We start from the raw sequence: 21417 nt of genomic DNA, 5'->3' as shown, positions 1-21417 counted from the left end.
ATATTCCACAAAAAAAAAGCATGTTAGTTTTAGTTTTGTTTACATTTTGTGCGCTTTTCACAGTCCTACTATTAGCTCACAATACTCAACAAATAAAAGGAACATAAACTATAGCTTGAGGTCTCAGTGAAAGTTAGACGCTCACACATGAGAGACACAATGCAAACAATGTGAAAACAGCCAATAGACTTTGGGTGAGGTGTACTGCATGTGTGTGCCTGGAAAGCCGCAGCTGGGAAGTGAGCCAAGGGGTAAAATTGTTGTTCCACGATTCTTGCTCCCCAAAACACACAGCACTGATATTTCTAAGGCCTTTCATGTCTTGAGCTGTGAAGGGATTGTCCCAGGTCAGACCTAGGGATCGATAGGTATGGTCCATGTATTTTAATCTGAATTTCCGTCTCTACCTATAGCCATGTGTTTATGTCATGAGTGATCGGTGCTGTATTGGGTCTGTTGAAAGAACCAGGGACAATTAGAATACAGAAGGCAAGTAAACGCTACCCCTTGTTTTGGACCTATTTGGAGGGCAAAAATACAAGGGAGAGACAAAATCTGGTCCTTTAAATCTGTGAGTCTAAATAAGAGAAACATTACAGGATCATATGAGATTATACTTGCCTTGAAAACAACTTTTAGAATGGCTTCAGCATAGTCTCTAATTTTGTGTGCGCAAATACTAGTTTACATGTGTGCAAATACTAGTTACATGGGCAGTTTCATTCATGCAAAATTAGAGGCCGTTTCTGCTTTAAAAAGGCCAAATGACTGTGTTTGCTCAACTGAATACAAGAAACCCTTAGGATGTTGACTGTAACAGCGTGAACCTGGGAACGGTGCAGTCGAGTAAGTCGAGTGATGTACAGCACGGAGAGAGTGACCAATGCATTCCCATCGAGGAGATCCCTACCAATGTTTCATCCTACAACCAGTGTGCAAACTTGTTGGAGACAGTCCTGAGCTACATAGCTTGGAAGCAGATCTGAACTTTTCTGGAGTTTTGGGTGTGTTCACATCCAGGGGTTTGGTATGGCGGGTTAAGAGGACAGAGGGAGGCATGCTAGAGGCCAAGTTTGCATCTGGATACAGATTTTGGTTCATGTCCTTTGCACAGTTTAAAAGTCACCAATTTGATTTCAACATATCAATAAATGCTCGATTGGGGAAAGTCAAACTTCAGTCTGAGCCTTCAGGTTAGCCAAAGCAGAACTAAAGCAATGAATGGCACGTAGACACCTGCTAGAGCTGCATAACAATATCAAGAAACACATAGTCCGTCTTTAAGGGCCAACACTTCAAACCAGCCTCTACTTGAATAGGAATATGTCTGCCCCTTGCCCCATCTGTTCCCATTGCATCTGTCTGGGTGGAATGGTATGGGGAATAGTGACTGAGGTACTGAACTCCTAGAATCTATCACCATCCTTTTCAAGGAAAATTCAAAGTGAAGTCAGACTGGATGTCCTAACTCCCCCCCCCCTTTTTTTTTTTTTTTGGCTCCTGAATTGAGCTAACATTGACTATCCAGAATTCTTCCTTTGATTTCTCACTAACAACTGAATCATAGCCTAGGACTCTCTCTTGTTTTAGATTTGTGCCCTTGCTATGTACTGTACTTTAAAATGGGCTGCTTCCCCCAAACTGATTGTTCTAAATCAAGTGGCTTGGAATGGAGATTCCCTTCTTGGGGTGAATCCAGAGACATTGTCATTGGTTTGTTACAGGGGGTGAATCTTAGCAGAAGCTTGGCTGTCATCAAATACTGTGTATTTGAAACAGCTTATCTAAAGGCTGTCTTCACTGCAGTGTTAGCTCTGTCTACAATCCAAGTTAGCCTAGCTAAAGTGAGAGAACAACACTCATGCAGCACAGAGTGTGTGTAATAGGAGCACAGGGTAGCTGCATCAGCACTGCATTCCTAGCTCCAGCATCAGAAACACTCAAGATTTTAACCCACGCTCCCTGATGGACCAGCTGGCTCAAGTTTAATGCACCACTTAACTCAAGCTAGAGCTTTTGTATGTGAACAGAAGTCAGGTTAGAGGCAATGCTGAAGTTATATCTCAAAAAAAAAAAACCAAAAAAACAGTACAATGAGACATGCCCTAAAATGCGAGCTCTGAAGTTGGAGCATTTTTGTATCGTGTGTGAGGAAGGATGGCCTTGCAGTGAAGGCTTGGACTTGACAGAGAGTCCAGTTCTTGTTTCTGCCACAGTCTTCCTGTAAGACTTCAGGCAAGTCATTTTAGGGCCAGATTTTTAAAGGTATTTAGGCACCTAACTCCCATTGAAATGCCTTTAAAAATCTGTGCCTAAGCTCTCTGTGCTTGAGTTCCTCATCTGTAAAATGGAGATAGTAATACTTCCTTTCTCCCTCCTTTTTGGTCTTGCCTATTTCCTATTTAAATCATAGGCTTTTAGAGTCACTGAGTAACTTTTAGTGTGTGTATGTACAGCCCCAAGTAGAAGGGAGCTCTAATCTTAGTTGGGACATCTAGAAGCTACTCTAAATCCAGCTAATAAATAGTGCCAATAAGGTACCGTGCATGTTTAAGTGAGATGCACTGTCACACACAGAGATGAGCAAAAAATTTGTAATGACTAATTTTAATAGATTTAATGTATTATATTAGATTAGATTGTGAGCTGCTGAAGACTGTTCCTTTGTGTTTGTATAGCACTCAATGGGGCTTTGATCCTAATTGCAAGCTTTAGGAGTTATTGCAATACAAGTAATTAATAAGATGAATGTTTATCTAAGACCTAAATTCTAGCTAGTTTGTAACATATTGCCAGCATGCTCTCCCCTAATGAAAACTCCCAGTCAGCTTATGCCATCCTTTCCTCTGCACATAGGGCTTTCTCCTGCACTATTAAAAATCAGTGGGAGTTTTGCCATTGATCTTAATGGCAGTAGGACCAGAGCCATAGGGTCAAATCCACAGCGTGTTTAGAAAGGAGGCATTGCTTGGCTGAGGGAGGGAAGAGTGTGGGACCCCTTTCTCTGACCCCCTTACAGTGGTGCAAAGATCTGCTGAAAATTTTAGCATCGGTGCTTTTTTATTCTGGCATCCAGCCACGTATATTTAATTCTTATTGAAAAGTGTTTCTAAACGTGGTAAATATTTTCAAATTCTAGGGGGCGATATTGATTGTAGTGCTTGTGGAGGAGTGGGAATTTTATGAATCTCCAATCTCCTCTTGTATGTTGACTAACACCATTTGGACATATAGCATCAAATTACTGTAGTTTTCATCTACAGGTGGCTACAATGAAAGCATTGTAATCAGTAAAACCTGATATCTGTTTAAATTGGCTCTACATACTTTTATGGGTGAATTGTATTGAAACTATTATAGTCAGTCTTCACCATCTCAGATAGTTGCGTATTATTTTAAGTAAATATGTCTCTACCTAGGCATTTTCTGTTCCTTGCAGTCATGTTGGGATCTCAAAATAGTATTTGAACTAAAAATATGCTTCCTGAAAATCATACTTGGGGCCTCAATGGGATGAATTGTCTCATCTTCCTTTACTGCTACCCATCCCAACAGTGACTGTGTCAAGGAGCAGTAGCCAGAAATTCAGCCTATGCGTCAACTGGAATTTAGAGTTTTACAGCGTATTTTCACTGTAGAGTTCGCTCAAGATGATTGGATTAGCAGCACAAAGTAGATGAGTCCTCCCTGCATTACTAGCACAAGTATCATCAGTACTCATGCTTCAACCTATGCCCCCAAAGGGCCAGCTGGCTCAAGTTGAATGCACCACTTAACTCGAGCTAGGGATTTTTGTATGTGGACAGGAATCAGAGTAGGGACAACACTCAAGTTATAGCTCAAGGTAACAGTGCAATGAAGACAAGCCCACAGTGTCCACCCTGGGTTAGAGTTATGATGGTGTCTCCCAAGTACACTCCTTTCCCAGTATGCCGTGCTTATGTCATCCTCTGTTGCCAAGCTGCTCAGAACAAAGTTGCAACATATTGCTTGTTGGCTCACCTCTGTATTAAAAATAAGGATAGATGCAACTTTCTTCTTTTATGCAAATGAAACTCAAACTGGGCTCAGTCCTTCCTAGCACAGAGCACCTTCACTTCCATTGAAGTCAACAGGAGCTGAGGGAAACCAGGACTTGAGAGAGCACCAATGGCTCCTGGCATGTTGCTGGAGTGATCTTCCAGTTGGACAAATTTGAGATATCCCTGACTTACTGAGGGGGGTTTGTGACTGATAGTAAAACTGTCCATTGTGATGAACTCTAATGCAGTCTGATATGCTGATGTTACGACGGTGTTTTATTTCTCTCTCTCCTCCAGCTGATGGTATCTTGCCTGTGGAACAAATGAAGGAAAATAGATACAAAATGCATGCTCTGTGTAAATTCTGTGATGTGGAGGTGACAACCTGCACACAGCAAGGTCACTGCAATAGCAACTGCAACCGCACTTCCATCTGTGAGAAGGAGAATGAAGTCTGTGTAGCAGTATGGTAAGTTCATTCTTTTTTATGGGTTAGGAGAAGAAGGTCTACTTCTGTCATTTAGAAGTTGCTCTTACTGCCAAGACATTCAAAACGTTCTTCTGGAACATTCAGTCTAAGTGCAGCCACCATGACAGACTGTATTCTCTTGCCCCTGACTCTTCTCTGTGCTAGAATTGCTTGAGGTTAACAAAAATTCGGATATGAAATGTGTAAGGTTGGTTTTTGTTTTGTTTTTGTTTTTTAGACCAGTTCTGTTCCAGCTTATGCTGCTGTTGAAAAAGAGTTGTTTTTCCTCAGCCCATTAAACTGCATCCACCCACAGCACACTGAAAGTAGAAACAGATTTGAGACTCTTAAGAGTAGATCATGGTTGTGTTATCTGTTGTGAATGGAGGAAAGCAACGTTTCAAGTTAAACCATTAAACAACAAACTGATGCTATCATTTAGATTATATGTGCCTATCACAGGAGCTTTATGTACAGTGTGTGGGCGGAAGTGCTTTACGTGTATAGTAGTGTATACATAAAGGAATCCTTTTTTCTATCTCCTGTTTAAATATAGTGACTCTTGGAGATTATTTAACTATACCTGAGACAAAAGAAACCATGGGCATGTAAAATTCAATGATGTGTGATGCTTTCCTGAGGTGTTTGATGAATCTAAGCTTTCAGTTCATATTTAGAATTAAATGGTTCTTGCCCTTCTAGTCATGAAGCCAGCATTGACAATGAAAACCAAAACATTCTTGTCTTTTTTTTCAGTTCACAACCAGGCAGAAGCTACAGCATAGAAAACTTGCAAACCTTCCGTATATGTCACTGAATGTTAATGCTGAAGCCTAATTAGGAACATCTAGAAAAAATGATCAATCATTAGAAATATCCTGTGAGGCCCATGGCTTTGTTGCATCCGTTCACTTGAAAAGGTGTCCAGCATGAATGAACATGGACACATCAAATGTAGAAATAGTGCAATGTTCTATTCTGTGTCTGATGAGTAAAATAAATGTTCTGTGTGCTACAAAGTGGCTGCAGTGCAGTCTGAGGTTCTCTGGATTGTTAATGCAACTGTATTTAGAAACAGCAAAGGCAAGCCAGTTTAATGAGTCAATAAATACAACTGAGTTGTCCTTCTAGTCCCATCTCTTATGTTGCATAATGAAATGTTAGAGGTGGACCAAAAAAGCATCAAAAGTATGGGCCAGATTCACAGCTGGTGTAAATTGGTGTCACTTCTGTTGAAGTCAGTGGAGCTAACTGGTTTGTAACAGCCCTATATTTTTAAAATACATACGCACTGCTGAAACTATCTTAGGGGAAAAAACACCCTGAAATTCCACAGATTTTGCAGAGATCATTCTTTTTTTTAATTAAAATTTTCCAAAGGTTTTTGGCATCTTTGCTGATAACCACAGAAACAATGTTGTGGGGGGGTGGATTTTTTTAAAGGGATCTCTTCACCACGAGACTGCAATGAGGATCCAGTGCTTAGCACATTTTACTTGATAACCGTGGAAGTTCAAGAAACAGGAACTAGACAAAAACAAGACACAGCACTGAACCAGTTCAGATGAAAGGATGATTTACCTTTGCCTCAAATTTGAACCAAGTCTGTTTTGGGTTTCCAAGCAGTTCAGTTTAACTTTAGTTTGAATTGTTAGGGTGTTGTTTTTTCAAAAGCATTCAGTGCTGGCCTAACTGTGCTCCAGTTGAAGTCCCCTGGTTATATACCGAGAGAACTGCTGCAGTGCACAAATCCGCAGTGTAGACAAGCCCACAGAAGGTAAAATTCATCCCTGTGCAATGAGGCTACAGTAAGACTATATAAGCTTAACTTTCACAACAGGGTGAATTTTGCCCAGAAAGAGTCGTAACTATTCTCTTGATAGGATTGTCTCCTTTTGGTTTTGGTTTTTAATTCTCCTTTTCATTTTTAGGAGACAGAATGATGCAAACACAACTTTAGAAACAATATGTCATGATCCTGCTCTGCCAGTCTCTGAACATAAATTGGAGGACCCTGGCTCAAAAACCTGTGTTATGAAAGAGAAAAAGGCAGCTGGTGGACTGCTGTTCATGTGCTCCTGTAAAGAGGAAGAATGTAATGATGAGATCATCTTTTCAGAAGGTCAGTTTAATTTCTCTTCTCCCATCCCTCCTGCTGCCAGGCAACATGGGTTGTTTTCTAGGACTTTCCTGTGGTCTAGAACCTCCTCTTGGGGCAAATCCTGCCTCCTCAGCCACTGAGGAGAATCCAAAGAAGCAATGTAGTTCCATAAATTTCATTAAATTGAATTTGTGGCTCCCCGATGGTTGCACCCAATGCCTGAGCCAGAGTGCTTTCAGGTTCAATCCTACCGCATCCAGTGGGAAATCTTACATTGTGGAGTACCCATAACTTCATTCCTTAATTATATGGTTGGTTTTCTACTAAAAGTCACTCTCTGTTAAGTTTGCATTCCATTTCATGCATGGAGATAATCCAATAATCCATAATCAGTAATATTTGCAGCTAATTTTACCTTTTTGTCTATTTGTGCAATGTCTGAAGAGCTTGTAATTTTCCTCTCATTTATTTGCTATTCAAAGTTGTTCCAAATTTTTTTTTGGGGGGGAGAGGGGGAAAGACACGGGGGACAGATGGAATTTTTGCATACTTGGTATTTAAAATCCCAAATTTCGGTTATATGCCATGCCATATAGTGAGAAATCTGGAGCCAGATCCTTGGGTCTGGATGAGTTCTGCTTTTGTTTTGCAGGCAGAGGCAGAGTTGGAGATGGACAAAGTTGGCTGTATGTAGTTCTTAGGCAGGGTCTGAGGGGAGAGCTCACAAGGAGTCACTCTTGCATGCCTGCTCCATCCTAGGGATAACTTCTATAACCACGAGCAATTAAAGCTCCTGCATTCTGGGAGCACAAAGGTTTCTCCCTATGTACAACCCCAAGGGGGGATAGTTCCAAAGGAGGAAGGGGGCCATGGCTCCACTGCATCAAGCCCCTTGCAGTGCGGACTAGCCACACCACAGGATCCAGGGTACACCATCTTAAAGGCACTATCCCTCCCCAAGTTCCCCAGGGTACTGCAGCTCTCCTAGTGTAAGCACAGTTCTTCTTCGAGTGCTTACTCATGTCAATTCCATTCTAGGTGTGTGTGCCCACGTGTACATTTGTCAGAGATTTTTGCCTTAGAGGTCTCTGTTGGACCGGCTATGGCGCCATCTGGAGTGCCACGCTCATGTGGCAGTATATCAGGCGCCTCCAGCCCTATGCCCTCTTAGTTCCTCCTTACCGACCGTGAAGGTTGGTTGGAGCGTCTGGTCTTGCTTAGCAAGAGCATTAGTGGTGTTTAGATTGTTCTCCTTTATGGTTTAGTACAGTGATTAGTTAGGACTTGACTACACTTGCGAGTTAGAGTGTATTAAAGCAGCCCCGGGCACCCTAACTCAGAACGCGTCCACACTGGCAAGGCACGTAGAGCGCTTGGGCTCCGCAGCTGGAGCGCTCCTGGTAATTCACCTCCACGAGAAGCATAACGCTTGCTGCACCCCGGCTGGAGCACCACGGCGCCAGTGTGGATGCCCTGGACTACTAATGCACTCTGATTGGCCTTCAGAAGTGTCCCACAATGTCTGTTCTAGCCACTTTGGTCATCACTTTGACCTCTACTGTCAGACCCACCCTTTAAATTCTCTGGGAATTTTGAAAATCCCCTTCCTGTTTGCTCAGCCAGGCGTGGAGTTCTCTCAGCGAATCTTTCCAGATCACCATGGCTCCACGTGCCAGGCAATCCCCAGTATGGAGCAGTGGCGAGGTGCTGGACCTCATCAGTGTTTGCGGAGAGGATGCTGTCCAGTCCCAGCTGCGCTCCAGCCGTAGGAATTACGATCCCTTCGGGCAGATATCAAGGGACATGATAGAAAGTGGCCATGACCGGGATGCACTGCAGTGCAGGGTTAAAGTGAAGGAGCTGCGGAATGAGTACCGCAAAGCGTGCCAGGCAAACCGCTGCTCCGGTGCTGCCCCTGCAACCTGCCATTTCTACAAAGAGCTGGATGCAATACTTGGGGGCGACCCCACCTCCACTCCAAAGACCAACATAGACACTTCAGAGCCCAGTTCAACAAGGCAAGAGGAGGAGGAAAGCGGGAGCGACGGTGCTGAGGAGGAGTGGGACAGCTTGGCATCCCTAGATGCATGCAGCCAGGAGCTGTTTTCAAGCCAGGAGGAAGATAGTCAGTTGCAGCGGACGGTGCTTGCAGAAGAACAAACAGCAGAGGAGGTGCTCAGTAAGTGGCTTTTATTCAGGGAAGGAAGTTGTTCCATGCGGACTCTTAGGGCAAGGGGGGTTAGGGTTGCATGCATGCCTAGATGCGAAATAGGGCGTTGATGTGCTCTCACATCACGGTAATCAGCCTCAGTGATCTCTTCAAAGGTCTCATGCAGAAGCTGGGCAATCCGCTTGCACAGGTTCCTTGGCAGAGCTACTGTGCTCCTTGTCCCAGTCAGGCTAACAAGTCCGTGATGCTGTGTCATGATGGGCTGGGGGTCCATTGCTGCACATAGGCAAGCTGCATATGGGCCAGGGCAGAAGCCGCATTGTAGTAGAAGACCCTCCCTTGCTTCCCAGGTAACCCTCAGTGGCGAGATATCTTCCAGGATGAACTCATCCTGTGGAAAATGTGGGGACAGTGTTCAGTATAGGGGCCCCCTGCAGCTGTTGGCTGTCCCCAGGGTACAGAACCCCAGAGGACAGTACGGGCGTGAAACAATCAGTCCCCCTTGCCCGTGTGCTTATTCACCATTTTGGGGCTCCTGTGGGTTATGTGCGCTCGCTTTGGGATGGGCAATTTCTGCTATTGTATACACTGTGCTTGACTTTAAGTACAGCCGAATCATTGCTCTGTCTGGTGTGAACAATGCTGCCTCTGTTCAGTGTTGCATTTTGGCTTTACAGCTGCAACCTTGAGATCCCAGCCGTCTTTGTTATCACCGGCCGAAAGACTCCAAAGAATCAGGAAGCAGCCGCGTTGAAGCAAAGAGACCATGCTGCATGAAGTAATGCAGCAGTCCCTTAATGAAAATCAAAAAGTGCAGGAGTGGCGGGAGAGTGAAAGAAGGGTACACTAGCAGAATGTGGATCGTTGGCACTAAAGAACGGAGCTGCTGCTAAGCATCATGGAGCTCCAAGCGGACTTGATACGTTGCTCATAGCAATGCAGGCGGAGCACTTCCATGCCCACGACCACCTGCAGCCCTTGTCCCAAAACTCTTTCCCTGTGCCCCCATGTCACTGCCAACCCACTTTCCACAACATCCAGTTGCCTCCAACACCTGTAGCTTCACCACCCAGCCCTGCAAACTACGACCCTTACCCACGGCACTCAACCCACATCACCATGCATTTTAGCCAGCCAGAAGTGCAGCACTCATTGCACAGCACTCCAGACAGGAAGTCTGAGTATGATAACAGGACATACACAAATCTGTGATTGGCTCGTTCCCATCCCACCCCCTTTCCTCGTCCCAAACAGCACAGATGTGTCATGCCCTTTCTGTTTCCAAATCAGTTGTGTTTCTTTTCAATAAATGATTTTTTTGGCTTTGAAAACATTCTTTATTATTGCATTAAGTAAAAGATACCGTAGCCCATGAAAGCAACAGGCACTGCAAGTCAGTGTATCATACGTAGCAACCACAGAATCCTACTATCACTGGAACCACTGCACTTCACTCCTGTGTGGGGCACCAAACATTACTGGTGGCTTTCAGCCTCAAATTGCTCCCTCAAGGCATCCCTAATCCTTACAGCACCGCGCTGGGCCCCTCTAATAGCCCTGCTCTCTGGCTGTTCAAATTCAGCCTCCAGGTGTTGAACCTCCGAGTTCCATGCCTGAGTGAATCGTTCACCCTTCCCTTCACAAATGTTATGGAGGGTACAGCACGTGGATATAACCGTGGGGATGTTGTCATCGGCCAGGTCCAGCTTCCCATACAGAGAGCAGCAGCGGCCCTTTAAACAGCCAAAAGCACACGCCACAGTCATTCTGCACTGACTCAACCTGTTGTTAAACCGCTCCTTGCTGCTGTCAAGGCTCCCTGTGTAGGGTTTCATGAGCCATGGCATTATAGGGTAAGCGGGGTCTCCAAGGATCACAGTGGGCATTTCGACTTCCCTACAGTGATCTTCTGGTCTGGGAAGAAAGTCTCGGCTTTCAGCTTTCTGAACAGGCCAGTGTTCCAAAAGATGCATGTGTCATGCACCTTTCCGGACCAGCTTGTGTTAATGTCAATGAAATGCCCATGGTGATCCACAGGCAACTGGAGAACCATAGAGAAGTACCCCTTCCGATTTATGTACTCGGAGGCTAGGTGGGCTGGTGCCAGAATTGGAATATGCGTCCCATCTATCGCCCCTCCGCAGTTAGGGAAACCCATTTCTGCAAAGCCAGCCATAAAGTCATGCATGTTACACAGAGTCACAGTTCTTCTGAGCAGCATGCAGTTAATGGCCCTGCAAACCTGCATCAATACAATTCCAACAGTCGACTTTCCCACTCCAAACTGGTTAGCGACTGATCGGTAGCTGTCTGGAGTTGCCAGCTTCCAGATTGCAATAGCCACTCGCTTCTCCAGTGCCAGGGCAGCTCTCAATCTCGTGTTCTTGCGCCGCAGGGTGGGGCAAGCTCAGCACACAGTCCCATGAAAGTGGCTTTTCTCATCTAAAAGTTCTGCAGCCACATCCCAGACTTGCATGACTGTGATCCCACCACTCAGTGCTTGTTTCCCGAGCCCAAAAGCGGCGTTCCACGGTGGTGAGCATGTCCATGTATGCCACAAGCAATCTTGTGTTATGTGAGTCGACATCATTGTCGGACTCCTCACTGTTAGTTTGTAGCTTAAGGAGTAACTCGACTGCAATTCGTGACATGCTGGTGAGACCCATCAGCATATTCCTCAGCAGTTCAGGATCCATTCCCGCAGACCAAAAGGGAAGACAGAGCGCCCAGTACAAAAAATGTTGAAAGATGGCACCAAATGTGGACAGAAGCACAGGGACTGCTGGGATGTGAAGCGATAAATCACAGGGCGTTGGGACAGGACCCAGAATGCCCCGCACCCCCACCCCCCAAGCCACAGCACCAGAATAGGAAGACGTGCTCTGTGGGATAGCTGCCTATAATGCACCGCTCCCAATGCCGCTGCAAATGTGGCCACGCCAGTGCGCTTGCAGCTGACAGCGTGAACACGCTGCGGCGCTTTCCCTGCTGCAGTCTCCGAAGGCTGGTTTAACTCACAGCGCTCTACATCTGTAAGTGTAGCCATGCCCTTAACTGTTAAGTGCAGACACGTTTATATTAGTGTACAGGTGCTTTATACCGGTATAGCTATTTGTATATGGGAAAAGGAGTAATGGTACCAGTCTAAATTCCCTTTATAGTTGTATAACCATGTCTGCACTAAGTGTTGTACTGGTGCAACTATTTTGGTTAAAAAAAAAAAAAAACATACCCCCAGCTGACATAGTTATACCAGTACGAAATCTCTGTGTAGACCAGGCCTTTGTTAAACTGGTGCAAAGGGCTATTTAGACGCGCTTATTTTGGCTTAAATCAGGCATATTTTCATAGACTACGTCTACACTACAGAGTCTGTGCTGGCATAACCCCTGAGGGTAGACTCATCATATGCCAATAAAAGGTGTTTTAACACCACCTCCTTGAATGGTGTTTGCTACGTTGACAGAAACACTCCTGTATAGGTATACCTGCATCTATGTGAGGGTCGGGGGAAGGGGAGAAGGTTTTTGGCGCAGTGATGTCTCTAGGAAGTGTGGTTTTTTTCCACGCTCCTGACCGACAATACAAGTTTTAAGTGTAGACCAAGCCATAGATTCTATGGCCACTGTGAACATCTAGTCTGATTTCCTGTGTAACACAGGCCATAGAACCTCTCCAAAATAATTCCTATTTGAATTAGAGAGCATATCATTTAGAAAAACATCCCATCTTGATTTTTAAATAGCCAATAGTGGAAAATCTGTGGTAAATTGTTTTAATGGTTAATTACCCTCACTGTTCAAAATGTACATCATATTTCCAGTCTAAATTTGTGTAGGTACATACATAGACCCAGATTTTTAAAGCTATTTAGAAACCTTGAGGCGTTTTCAAAAACAAATAGGCACCTTAAACTCATTGGTTTCAGTTCGTGTTAGGCAACAGATGCATTTGAAAAGCCCACCAGGCACCTAAATACCTTTAAAAATCTGGCCCTTTATATACTGTGATCAGATCACCCCCTTGAATTGTGCACACCTGAAGTGGACATAGTATTCAAGTAGTGGCTGCACCAGAGCTAAATACAGAGGTAATATAACCTTTCTACTCCTACTCATCGTTCCCTGGTTTATGCATATTTTGGTTTAGCTGAAGTCAAGTAGGAACAGATTTAAACTGAACCAAAAGCAAGCACTCTTAAACCAAAATAAGTGTGTCCACACAGGTTTTGTACCAGTTGAACCAAACCAATTGAACTAAACCAGTTTAATTAAATTGGTGCAAGTTTGTGAGTAGACAAGGCCTCAAACTGCATGGCAATAAAGTTTTCATCATGGATGGCAGCAGTTGATGCTACAGGTACTGTACCAGTTCCTGAAAACATACACACACACACACCCCTATTTAATTTCTCCCACAGCAAATGATCAGACCCCATGATGATTTCACTTACTGTCAAGCCTCAAACACAATTTGGAGTCTTACAGGTGCACATGAGGCTTGCTTTGTGCATCCATTTTCCATGTGAATACTGCATGCTGTGCACGTACACGTGTTGCTCAAATATCTGCATTAAAGAAGGTCCTTGTATTTCTGAAATGTCCTACACGTACCCAATAAGGATCCACTCCTTCTATGCTTTATTATGTGAGTAGTCCTTACTCACACAATATAGCAATTGAAGTAATAGCAATTCTCGCGTGAACAGAGAATGCAGAATCAGACCCCAATACTAATCAGCGTCTTGATTTTATTTAGATGAGAAGCGAATGTGTTCCTGGTAAAAAGGTAACAACCATCTTACCATCCATCAGTTGTCTAGGATTTCTATACACCCCTATGGCTTTTGGCTAACTTGTTATAAATTAGTCATGTTAGAACGGTTTCTCCTGGGGTTATATAATTAAATGCAATTTGGGTATCAAACATGTCTTCTCTGTTAATGGTTATAACGATAACCGTTCCATAAATCCAGCGTTGAATGCCTTATTCTCATTTACACTACAGCCCCTTTACATTGCCAGAGTCGTGTAAAAGGGCCTTAGTGCAAATGAGGATCTGGACTTATTACTCTAATTCCTTTCATTCTTAGAGGTAGATTCAGCACTTTCCCTGTGGGTAGGGTCCCATTGTAAGTACATAACCGGGAAAGCTATATGCCGCAATTGCCTGTCGTCTGAGAGTAGTTCAGATGAAAAATAAAATAATACAAAACTTCAATTTGTAACATTTCCAGTCCTTTCATAAACACAAACAACTCCAAGGGGAAAAAATTGAGGCTTTGTCATTCCTTTTTTATTCTTGTGGGTTAGTGTTTCTTTTAAATGAAAACAGCCCAGCTGGATTGATTGCCTGGTTAGCCATGGAAGGAAGACAAACGATTTTTACAGCATCAGACATGCGGTTTCCTGTCTGTGTTTAACTTTGAGTAGAACATCACAGCCAGCTAGTCCACTGCCCCTCCAGACAACTAGATAATAGCCTATAATAATTTTGCCTTTGGAATGACTGTCATCCAGCTCCATTCTGTGCATTGCTCTTGTCTTTTGAATACCACTTTTTCTTGTATAGTAGGCTGTGTATTTTGCTATTCCTTTGCATATTTTTTTCTTTTTTGTGAGAGAATGGGGCAGGGTCTCCTTCTATGGCCTGATTTAAAGGCTGATTGAATTGACTTCAGTGAGCTTTGGCTCAGACCTCCAGAGCACTCTCTTTATGTATTAACAACAATAAAATTTAGATAATAAAAAAAATCATAATCATACAGCTGATAATCAATGTCTGTGCTGTGTACCTACTGCTGTAAGAGATCAGCTCCCAATCTCTTCTTCCTGCTTGGTACACATGCAAGATTGAAAAGGCAAACCAGATTCAGTTCCTTGTCCACTAAAAATATGTGCATGAGGTAGGAGACAGAAAACTGTGGCTGTAGCAGCAGGATCTAATTTCCATAAAGAGGTTAGTTACTAGGCTCCAACGAATCACAGCTAAGCAGCTCGATCTTGTAGCCAAGTCAGTTTATGGAATTGTTGTCCTTTATCAGTCTCTCTTGGTGAATGGCTAGCCTCCCAGCCCCAACCTCTGAATAATGCATCATATTAAGACACGAAAATCAAAAAAGTGGGGATAGTGGTAGGTATTGTGATTCACTCAGTCATGGCTTTGCAAATATTTGGACTGGGTAAAACCAAATCAAATGCCTGTTTCTTCTGTAGATTTTAATTTTAAATTGCCAAGTTGTAGAATAAACACACACACTGAAACCAGATATGCGTCTAACTACACAGATGTAATTTTACTGCTGTGTGGTGCTTTTTGCTATTACCATTTCAATTAATATTTGAGGAATCAGTCTGAAGAATAACATTTTTATGCACGCGATCATATAAAACAATATGCTATAGCTCGGTGGGGAAAAAAAAGATCAAAGGAACAAGTTAACCACTATGAAACTCTTTGGTTTATTCTGCTTGCATTCTTTTTTGCCAGACAAAATTGTGGCTGACTGGCAAACAATCCACACCAATTAGAATTTTGAACCAGAGGTTTGTGGTGGAAAATTGCTCCTGAAAGCAAAACTCAATGCCAGGCTATTTTAATTATTATTTATTTAAATGTCTAATTTCAATGTTACCAGAAGCAATCCTCAGGAGCAAAAACATTGGGAAAGACTTGCCCCAAAACAGTCGGCTCGGAAAAAGGTTTGCCAGATGTTCAGTGCTGTTGTCATGGAAGAGAATGGGCGTTTTACAGTTGAGTTCAGTGGGAGCAAGATTGGGGTGGTGGGGTTTTGCCCTGGTGAGATCTAGCTACGTAGCCCCACACATCACAATAGTTCATTCCAGAATTATTCATGAAAATGTCTGAACTTCCCCTCCCACAACTTAAATCATTCTGAAGAAATGAAACTACCGCTAAGAATTTGGACAAATACAGGTTTCTTTCATTATTTTGCCAATTTCTTTTCTACGTTTTCCCTACTCTCCCTTCACTATGCCACTTCCCAGTCTCCATAACCCTGTCAAGTAATTTACGAGTGGGAGCGTTCTACCTCGCTGAAGAAGATGTAATGCCAGAGCCCTAAGCTAGAGTGGCTGGCTGAAGTTCAATCTTAAAAGATCCTTGAACCTTATCTTTTGCACAGATTCCTCATTGGTTGCCCAGTGTGGGAGCATAATGTGCATTGTGCACTCCTCCCTCCAGCCTCAGGCCTAACCTGTCCTCCCTGTGCAGGTGATGCAGAGGTGGCTGGTTTCTCTCACTTCTGCAAAGGAAGTGGGAGATCAGCATGCAGTCCACGGGGAGGACAATCTCCCCTTTCCTGACCTGCAGCCTCATTGGCGTGGATGCCTGTAATGGTACTCAGAATATTAGAGATTGCATCTGAAAAATTAGAGCCTTTAAGTAGCATCCTCTTGCATGTTACTATCTTAATAAATGCAGGTATAACCATGGGCCTCAAATTTGAACTGGAGTAAAAATGCAGAGGCTTTGTAACAGATCACTAATTTGTACCACATCACTAGCTCAGTTTCTTCTGTGTATTTAGTTTGGTGTGAACATTTCTCTTTCTTCACCATTCTGAAAACATCACCTACCCTATCTGAACATTTGTGAGGTTCACCATCTTACAGCGTTCAGGCTTCAGTAGGAGTATTAGGTATCGTACCTTTACTGTGAACAACTGGAATTTTTTCCCTGGTATGCTGCAAGATTAGATCATTGTTTTGGACATTCCATACATGTGTCTTCATAAGGTGGAAGTAAGCTTTAGTGCCAACCATAATTATATTTAGCTTTTTTACATTTTAGACTGACTCATCAGAACAGTTACTTTGAAATGGAGTTCCAAACTTCAGTGTCAGAGCTGTGTGAACTATTTGTAAAGAACAATTTTTTAGATTAATGTAGCATTCTTTTTCTTTTGCCAACTATTACAAATTAATAATTTCCCCATATTTGTTCATTAATCATAGTTCTTTGTATCATTTGAGCAAATTACAACCTATGGATTATCTTGAGTACTAAGTGCTATGATTACTCATTGTGTACAATTGGTCACCTAGGTGACATGGTATTGTTTGTTTCCTGATTGGATGACCTAAACTATATAAACAGAAGGCTGTTCTGTCTTTTGCAGAGAGCACAGGAAAAGACTGAAAATGTTCCAATGTTTTCTAAGCCTGGTATCTCTCTCTGATCTCTAAAGTGCTTCCCTCTTCCCTGCCCAATTCCCCCTCTCCTCTCCTCTCCTCTCCTCAACACCTAAGTGATTATATCTGGCTTCACAGATGGACCCCAGATTGAGAATTAGTCACAACAACATATTTTTTGTGTACAAAGTGATCATGCAAGTATGCATATGCAATACATGAAGAACACCTGTGTGCGAACAAATAGCAGCCACTCCACAAACATTTATGTACAAAGAACAACAAAAAAAGACATCATTACAGTTGAATTGCATCTCTCCAGAGGAATTTAGCAAACATGAATCTATTTTCCCATTCAACTAACTCATTCAGAAAGTAATTGTGTTCAAGCTCTGCCATAAAAGAGGTCAATTGCAGTGCATAACATTGCATAGAACCTCTCACCACTCATGTATTGGCATTGTTCTCCATGTTTTCTCTTCGGCATTTGCAGCGACAGTGACCTAAGCAGGGACTGCAGCTGTATGTAATCAAAGAAAAGTGTCTGAATCACTTAGAAGGATAAGAAGGAAACTGGAATGGGAAGAAGAAACAGAAATAAAGAGGAGGTCTGTTTTATTAAAACCATTATCTGCTCATTAGAAAAATAACCTTGCCGAGCTCAGTTATTTATTTTTGTAAAGTCAGAATAGGCAGGTATGATGGTCCTGGTTGGCATATTTGTTACGATTTGTATCACGTAAAAGCTGAATAGTGTAGGAATGTGGCCCACCTTTTATCAGGTTGTCATGGAAGAGATTTTAATAATTACAGACAGAAATACACTGTAACACTGGCAAGACCAATATTTTGATAGTTGGGCAATGTGAAACTAGGGCTTAAGATAAAAAAAGTGTTTTATGTGTGGCATCTGCTGGAACATATTGAAGCGACAGAGGTTGATACGTTCAATAAAATCACTAGCAAACAGCAACAGACACTGAGTTGTGTAATTGAAGCATTCATAACAGAAATCAGGATAAACCATGTGAGTGGGAGAGTATTATTTTTCAGAACAGCGTAAGAAAGCTCTGCTGTGAACATTGATGTCAGAGAGAGATGTGTGCATGTACACGTAATGAGAGCAAGAGTTGGAGATGGAGGGGATGAATAGGAAGCAAGATCGGATGTAAGATTTTTCTAAAAGATTGTTTGCTATGTCAGAGTATATAGAAATGACACTTTACTGCCAGGAATAATACTTCTATTAATTATTATTATTTTATTAACATGGGAACAATTTGTTCTTTGGTGTTGAGTTCCTTAAGCCTCCTGAGCCCTAATAGAATACTTGGCACTCAATTTAAAAGGAGAAATTCCGCTTACAATTTATAATACTTCAATACTCAGAACAAATAATTAAGCAATCAATTTCAGCATGGATTTGTCAAGAACAAATCATGTCAAACCAACCTAGTAACTTTCTTTGACAGGGTAACAGGCCTTGTGGATAGGGAGGAAGCAGTGAGTGTGGTGGTATATGTTGACTTTAGTAAGGCTTTTGATACTGTCTCTCATGACCTTCTCATAAACAAACTGGGGAAATACAGCCTAGATGGAGCTCCTATAACATGGGTGCATAATTGGCTGGAAAACTGTTTCCAGAGAGTAGTTATCAGTGGTTCACAGTCAAGCTGGAAGGGCCTCTTGAGTTAGATCCCGCAGGGATCAGTTCTGGGTCCGGTTCTGTTCAATATCTTCATCAGTGATTTAGATAATGGCATAGAGAGGACACTCATAAAGTTTATGGATGATACCAAGCCGGGATGGGTTGCAAGTGCTTTGGAGGACAGGATTAAAATTCAAAGTGATCTGGACAAACTGGAGAAATGGTCTGAAGTAAATAGGATGAAGTTCAATAAGGACAAACATAGGCAACTGGTAACTGCTGATAGTGGGGGGCACAATTTAGAGATTATGGTGGTTCAAGGCAGGTACTCAAGAGACAAAGGAGTTTTGGTTTCCAGAGCTACTTTTGCTGTCATGTTTTATGACATGTAATAGCAGATGGAGCAGTTCTAAAACAGAATTACACATGAAGAAAACTGTTGTATGATTCATATGTGCATTAAAAATCTTTAAAAAAAGTTGTCCTAGTATATGATTAAGCGTTAAGACCAATCCATACGTGAATCAAGAGTCTTTTTAAAAAAAAAAAAAAGAGCGCTCACAAAAATTCTTATGCATTCTGTCATTTGCTGCTTTGGTGTGCCCACTCCTAACTTAGAATAAAGTGCCACCTGCTACCTTAGAATAAAGTGAAAAATATAATCCCACCACAGCTGCATACAGCTTTATTATTACAAGCAAACCAAGGTTTGATTGAAAAATAATCCATATTTATTTTAATAAAAACACTGTTTGGATCGAAGTAACAGTGTTTGCATAATTGCATTTCTTTCCCATACTAAAAAAAAATTTTTTTTTAAAATACGTGTTTTGTGTAGAGGTTGGCATAGGTACCCGTTAGGTTTTAAGTACCCAAATCTCTTGGGTATAAATTATTAGATAAATGACTTCAGATAAAATATAAAAATGCAGTTGTTACTGCACATCGCTGGCAAGTGTAATTTAGATGTTGTTGATACAGGTTTATTAATATTGTAGTTTATTAACATAGCAGGCTTTTGCAAAAAACACACCGCGACGACTGCACCACAGTATTATTGAGACGACTAACTGGTGTTCTTAATCTGAAAGAAAACAGAGTAACTTCCTGTTTCAGGGTTGTCAGGTGCTAACTTTCCATTCATAATAAATATATGCCACCTTACTACTTCCAATACGGAATGCTTTAACAAAAATATGCCCTAATCCTAATATATCTTTATTCTTGTGAGTGGTGTACTCAAAAAAGGACTGAAATGTAAATCATAAACAATGTGCTTTTAAAATTATTACTGTTAGCAAATCCAGCTATTTTTCACAGTGGGTACTGTTCTGATTTTCTCTCCATGCATGATCATACTCTTGTGACAACTAACCATTAAGCAATACCAAATGTAAATACTTTAAAAAGTAAAGACCGTATCTTGTCAAAAGAATTGTAAGCAAGGGTCCTTTCTGCTTGCGAACCTTGTAATAACGTCCTTTATGTTAACAGCTTGTCCTCTTTGATCTGTAATATTGCCAAGTTAGAAACACAAGCATTGTAGTCCTCAGGTAAGTTTTCAGTTGCTGCAAGGAAGAAAAGCTTCTCTCAGCCGATTCTGTAGTCACTGAGATAGTTAAGTAAAGAATGTAGAGTTTCAGCAGATTTGGGAGGGTGTCTCACAGTGCCATTTCACAAAAGAATTGTCTTTTTTTTGAGCTGAGTAGGCTCCTCTTTCTCATTACTCTTGTCTGTGTTGCCACCTTTGAGCATCCGGGAAAAAAATTGGATTCCAGAGTTCAGATCATTTTGATCAATACTGTAAGTGGTGGAAATAGCACCTACACTTTCATTTGATGGGCTCTCGGAAGAGAGAATGTCTGCAAGGAACTTTAAATGAACAGGTCATTCTCAGAAAAGCGGCCTTCTACCTCCTTAATAAGGATATCCAGAGTTCGGTACAATATTTCACTCCTATAATAGTCCTGGGGTTTCCCAAAAGAGAACTTTTCAGCACCTCCCAGTTTTGTGGGAATAACCCCTTTGTGAGGCACACAAGGGCCAGGATAACATTTTTTTCTGGCACAGTTCATTAATGTGATTAAAGGTTAGAGATGCAGAATCATTTCTTTAAATCCACAGTGTCTGTATTCAGCCATCGCTATAGCTGTGTATGTAAAGTCTTTTGAGTGAGGAATTTTGGATAGGTGGTTTGTATTAGCAAACTGTCTGCATAAAAAACATGAAGTACAGAAAATTGAAGTATTGCACATTTCTGAGAAATGTAGAAGCTTCAAGTTCAGCTTTCAAACCCCCGTGTGCAATTTCATTCAGAGCTTGATCTATTTCTTCGCTATTTTCCAAAACAGCTCCGGTAGCCTCAACTCGACAGTTCTAAAGAGTGTCACCAGTGATGAGCTGCCAAAATCTTAACAATGGGTTCCCCCCTCGCCCCACGAGGGGGTCGTTGCCCACCCCCGCCCCCCGGGACTCCTGCCCCATCCACCCCCCTCCCCTGACTGCCCCCAGAACTGGGCAGGAGGGTCTCATGGGCCAGCATAGTGGGTGCCCACCCCACCCTTAAGAGCCAGAGGCACCTGCCAGGAGTTGAGGTGGGGAGTCCCAGCGGTGCTTACCTGGGGCAGCTCCCAGGAAGCATCCGGCAGCTCCCTCTGGCTCCTAGGGTTGGGGTAGCGAAGCTGGGGGGGGAGCAGGGGGAGTGGCCGCTCCCCCACTTATCACATCAAAAGAGGCACCTTAGGCGCCGACTCCCTGGGTTCTCCACGGCTGGAGCACCACAGGGAAAATTGGTGGGTGCTTGGCAGCTCCCCACCCTGCGCCCGGCCCCAGCTCACCACTCCGCTCTGTCTCC

The 21417-nt window shown here is 42.7% G+C and overlaps 2 protein-coding genes across 4 annotated transcripts in view; both read left to right on the top strand.

The window, feature by feature from the left end:
• Nucleotides 1–21417, top strand: part of TGFBR2 (transforming growth factor beta receptor 2) — a 79587-nt gene that overhangs the window by 26408 nt on the left and 31762 nt on the right. For all 3 annotated transcript variants that reach the window (XM_077811241.1, XM_077811240.1, XM_077811239.1), the window contains 2 exons: nucleotides 4320–4491; nucleotides 6423–6613. In XM_077811241.1, coding sequence (XP_077667367.1) covers nucleotides 4320–4491; nucleotides 6423–6613 — 363 coding nt within the window. The remainder of the gene's footprint in view (nucleotides 1–4319; nucleotides 4492–6422; nucleotides 6614–21417) is intronic.
• LOC144261550 (uncharacterized) lies at nucleotides 7934–10024 on the top strand. The gene is made up of 2 exons (XM_077811242.1): nucleotides 7934–8771; nucleotides 9440–10024. Exons 1-2 carry the CDS (start codon nucleotides 8252–8254, stop codon nucleotides 9514–9516), a joined length of 597 nt encoding a protein of 198 aa, XP_077667368.1. The 5' UTR covers nucleotides 7934–8251; the 3' UTR covers nucleotides 9517–10024.

The sequence above is a fragment of the Eretmochelys imbricata genome, chromosome 2, assembly GCF_965152235.1.
Source record: "Eretmochelys imbricata isolate rEreImb1 chromosome 2, rEreImb1.hap1, whole genome shotgun sequence".
NCBI lineage: Eukaryota > Metazoa > Chordata > Testudines > Cheloniidae > Eretmochelys > Eretmochelys imbricata.
This window is presented reverse-complemented; position numbering and strand designations above follow the sequence as displayed.

Coding starts and splice junctions, on each gene's coding strand:
- LOC144261550 (XM_077811242.1), top strand. CDS start 8,252: ATGGCTCCACGTGCCAGGCAATCCCCAGTATGGAGCAGTGGCGAGGTG. Junction 8,772..9,439: donor AACAGCAGAGGAGGTGCTCA/GTAAGTGGCTTT, acceptor TTGGCTTTACAG/CTGCAACCTTGAGATCCCAG.